Consider the following 4,882-nt stretch of genomic DNA (forward strand, 5'->3'; position numbering starts at 1 on the left):
AATCTATCCTGAGTTTACGTTTACAAAGAGTCCTCAAAGTCCCAAGAATAGAAGTAAACACTTGACGATTTTGGACTCAATAGTTCCTATTCCTTTCCAACACGAGGTTCATTAAGATTTTTCATTTATGGCAATAGATAACGTTTTGTTATTTGCTGAAAAAAAAAAAAAAAAAAAAAAAAGAGGAATATCGATTACATTATCAGCTTCGCGAAACAATATTATGTACAATTGCAGTACAAACATCAAAACCTTTGGATCTCTGATATACAGCAAAAGGAAAGAAAAAAAACAACTCTCAATTTTCATTTTTAACTTAATAGCTTCAACTATAATATGTTCCTAAGATATTGCCCGGTTTGATTATAAAGGAGGTAAAATTTTCATTTTAGAAGAGAAATCATCTTGGACCAGAAAGCTCCATTGCTTGGACTAGTAGTGAAGAATCATCTGTGAGATCAGAGTATCTGTCTGAGGACGAGAACTCCTGAGGCTTGCCCTTGGTTGACTCGACTCTTTGCGAGGCTTCCCATCGTTCCACAAGCCCATCGCCTTCAAGCATTCTCACCACTTCAGACATCTTTGGTCTTCTACCCGGAAGGTATTGAGTGCACAAAAGAGCCACTTGAACCATTTCCTCAAGCTCAACTCTATCATAGTCACTCTTAAGATCCTTGTCTACTAGCATCTCAAGCTTCTTTTCTTGATGAATCTTTCTTACCTGTGATGAGAACAATTCAACGTCACATAAATGAAGTGGTAAAGATTGGCAAATGAGTACTTTTATGCTAATGAGTTAATGGGCCTAAATGGTACAGTTTCAAAGAAAGTAAGCTAACCCAATCAAGAATGGCTCCTTTCTGGTTAGCAGCCTTGCCAAACTCTAGTGCCCTCTGGCCTGTGATGAGTTCGAGTAGAAGGATGCCGAACCCGAAAACATCCGTTTTCTCAGAAGATTGTCCGGTGGAGAGATACTCGGGAGCAATGTGCCCGACTGTGCCTCTCACGGCTGTGGTCACGTGTGAATCTTGGTGATCCAAAAGCTTTGCCAGACCAAAATCCCCCACCACAGCCTCACAATAGTCATCCAGCAGTATATTTGCAGCCTTCACATCTCTATGTATTATCTTCGGGTCACACTGCTCATGAAGGTACAATAGCCCTCTCGCAGCCCCTAGCGCAATTCTCTTCCTGGTGCTCCAATCCAATACCGGTTTTCCTGTTCATATCAACTTACGAGTTAAAACCATAAACTAAGAATTGTGATCCTTTCATGTCATAGCAAAAAAAAAAAAACTTTTGTTTTACCTTTTAGACGAGAGGCAACACTGCCATTGGACATATATGGATAAATTAGAAGCCTTTCTGTGGGTGTAATGCAAAATCCATAGAGTCTGAGAAGGTTCCTGTGAACCGCTAAGCTGATCATCTCGACCTCGGTCTGGAATTGGATCTCTCCTCCGAGTGCACTGCCGTCTTTAAGCCTCTTGACTGCCACAAGAGTGCCATCTTGCAGAGTCCCTTTGTACACGTTTCCAAAACCACCCTTTCCTAGTATGTTCTTGCTGCTGAAGTTGTTTGTTGCAATCTGAAGTTCCCTGAACTGGAACCTCTTCAAGTTTCCGAGAGAAATTTCTTCGTGATGCCGGTCTGGAATTCAATGACACACGGGATTTTAAGTAAAGGAATTGACCATTTCTTTTTTCTTTTTTTTTTATAAATATAATGTCTTATTAGCATGTTTCATTTTTACTTAACAAACCTTTAACATCAAAGAATGTTTGCTTGTTGCGCCTATGCCTCCACCACAAAACAGCTCCGAATACAAGCATGATTAGACATAGGCATCCCAGGCTCAAACCAAAGGCAAGGGCTACTTTGTGGCTTCTAGGCTTGCCAGAAGGCAGAGCTGATTGTGAAGAAAAGAAACTGAGTTGAGAGTCCGCACAAAATTACACATACTGAAAACTTTTAACATATGGAAGTTGGAAGTAATAAATGCAAGAAGTTATAGAAAACGTTGGAGAGTAATTCAAATTTGCTTACTTTCAGTACTATTCAGGTTCATTGACATTGGCATGAGTGCCATCCCATTGCAGACTGGTTCAGATCCCGTTGGACAGATCAAGGGATTTCCAACAATGCTGAAATGGGCAAGAAGAATAATGGTGAAAAAGTTTTGCATTTAATTCTTTTCTATAGAGAGAGAGAGAGAGAGAGTTACTTGAATGTTTTAGCAGGAAATCTAGGTACAGAGCTGCTGAGATTATTGTAGGACATGTCTCTGAAAACCAGAAGATAACAGAATGAGAAGAAAGAACATACTTGAGAATCATATTTTATTCAAAAAAAAATAACGAAAGAAACGGCCAAGAGATTTACAAGAAGGCAAGCTGGGTCATATTAGCCAATGACGTTGGAATTTCTCCAGAGAGACTGTTATTGTTGAGCCTCCTAAATCCGGTTACAGCACAATCCATCCATATCAGAATTAGAATAAATTTATATATTTTTCCAGTAGTAAAAAAAGCTTTGAGCTTTTATGAATTCTTACAAGTACTGAAGATTTCTGAGGTGACCAAGAGAGGAAGGAATTTCTCCAGTGAACATGTTATTGGACAGATCAAGAGTATGAAGTTTTTGGAGCTTCCCAAGCTCTGGAGGAACTGGTCCTCTAATGTTATTGTTCTGGAGAAGCCTGAAAAAGCAAATTAATACAGAATATCAATACCTGAAAAAGAAAAAACCAAAAGCAATTCTAAATTGTGAAGATTGGGCACTTACACAATCTGGAGATTTGTTAAGTTTCCTATGCTTGGAGAAAGAGTGCCAGACAAATTTTGGCTAGGAGTGCCTCTGCAAAGAGGACAATTTCAAAGGCCTCAAATTTTCAGATTTTTTATTCCATTGGAATGAATTTTTAAATCTTGAGATATAGAAATAACAACTTACAAGCCAATGACTAAGCTTTCAGGAGAGCAAGTGACCATAGTCCAACTACATGGATCAACAGAGTCACCATCCCAATTCTCAAGCACACCATGAGGATCCTCCAGAGAATGCTTTATTCCCATCAAAGCTTGCACTGAAACAAACAATGCAAATTACCCAGATGAGAAAATATATATATATATATATATATATATCCTTCCTTGTTATTAAACTTTTGTATCTTTTTATTTTATTTTTTTTCAAGAGTTTACCTTCAAAGTTCACTCCTTTGGGAGAAAGAATTCCATTTGCACAACTCCAAAACCAAAGAAAGGCCAAAAACCACAGAGCAGCTGCTTCTATTTCTCTCATTCCCATTGCATTCAAATTCACAAACACCCTGATGATGAATCCTGTTTATGATGACTGACAAGCTTTGAAGCTAGGGAGAAGACCCAAAAAACAAAAAGTTTGGTTTCAATTTGTTTTCAGCTTTTTCTTTAAATCAGGACACTTTTTATTTCCATGATACAATCCCATTCAACATTTAACCACAAATTCCCTGTACTCAGACCCAAGTAAAAAAAAAAGAAAGAAAAAGAAAAAGCCAGGTTCTTTTGGTGGTAGTAGTAGCATAAAGGAGACCAGCATGCCAGTCGTGGAGCCAAGAGAATAGTGAAGAAATAAAATGTTTTTATATTAGTGTCTTTCCAGAACTAAACTTAACCAAATCTTAGGTAGAATCTAAAAGAAATTAAAAAATAAATAAATACATAAACACACATAGATGAGGAGATAATAGGAAATCTTCTTTGGTGCAATCATGCAATTGACCTAGAAATGGTATTTGTGAGAGCTCCATTCAATTCAAAAGCAAATAAAAAGAAAGTTCAGAATGAGAAATAAAACTACGAGAGGATAAACATATTCATTACCCACGTATGGAACCCAAATTTCTTCCACATATGGTCAATTATAAAGTTAAAATCTGTTAAGTCTTAATTTTTCTGTTTTATTGATCGTCTGTCCAATACTAGTTTCTCTTTCATTTAAATTTGAGTACGGACTATATAATCAGTGTTAAATAATGGAAATACAACATTTAAATAAAGCGCCAGAATTTGATTAGCCGTGCATTGGATGTAACATTTTCTTTCTTTTTCAATTTTCACTAGACACAAAAAATGAAGAGTGTATATAATGCATATGTGCGGAACAGAGAAATGCCTTTGCTTGGGACTGTGAGAAATCCAACATTCCCTGGGCATGACCATCCAAGTAAAGTCACAAAAACAACAACAACATCTTCCGATTTAAGGAAACGAGAATGTGAGCATCTCGAGGAAACCCAAAATTGGGGCTCGAGATTGATGATGCATTTGGTCACCCACTACCTTATTAGCCTTGAGGATCTTTGTTGATATACCTTTTTATTATTTTTTTTGTGTTTAAACATATATCCCCAAGAATACTATATAATATATATGATATGATGTACATGTAATTTTTTTTTATATATTGTAAAGTTGGTTTCTTTTGGCTGGAAATGTTGGGCATGCTTTGTAGATTCCACGAGCTCACCATAAAAAATAAAATAAAAAAAACAATCACACATGCTCCACTACTCTCCACCTTCAGCAGACAGTCATTCCCAAAAAAATTGTTCAAAAAGAGAAAAAAAGTTTTAAAAGCAAAAAAATAAAAAATAAAAAAGCTGCCACGCTTCTTCCTCTTTTCTCTAGGACACTTCTCTCTCTCTCTCTAAATCATGAGGCTTAACTTAAACTAATGCCATTTTTTGCTGTTTAAGAAGCTCTATTGGTATATACTAATTTGTTGGTGATCCTTTGAACCTGATTCTACAATCCATTAATATTTACCAAGAGAAAAAAAAAAAAAAGAAAAAAAGAAAGAAGAAGCAATATGATACGTGTTTTTATATTCTCTATCA

The 4,882-nt window shown here is 36.5% G+C and overlaps 1 protein-coding gene across 1 annotated transcript; it reads right to left on the minus strand.

Moving 5' to 3' along the window:
• Positions 1 to 231: 231 nt before the first annotated feature.
• Positions 232 to 3,581, minus strand: LOC21392991 (protein NSP-INTERACTING KINASE 1). The gene is made up of 11 exons (XM_024168525.1): positions 3,204 to 3,581; positions 2,953 to 3,085; positions 2,785 to 2,856; positions 2,555 to 2,698; positions 2,383 to 2,454; positions 2,225 to 2,284; positions 2,047 to 2,144; positions 1,763 to 1,909; positions 1,309 to 1,650; positions 840 to 1,219; positions 232 to 721 (listed from the first exon to the last, which is right to left on the minus strand). The coding sequence occupies exons 1-11, from the start codon at positions 3,307 to 3,309 to the stop codon at positions 401 to 403; spliced, it is 1,875 nt and encodes a 624-aa protein (XP_024024293.1). The 5' UTR covers positions 3,310 to 3,581; the 3' UTR covers positions 232 to 400.
• Between the last annotated feature and the right edge of the window lie 1,301 nt (positions 3,582 to 4,882).

This window comes from Morus notabilis, unplaced genomic scaffold (genome assembly GCF_000414095.1).
Source record: "Morus notabilis unplaced genomic scaffold, ASM41409v2 Scaffold85, whole genome shotgun sequence".
NCBI lineage: Eukaryota > Viridiplantae > Streptophyta > Magnoliopsida > Rosales > Moraceae > Morus > Morus notabilis.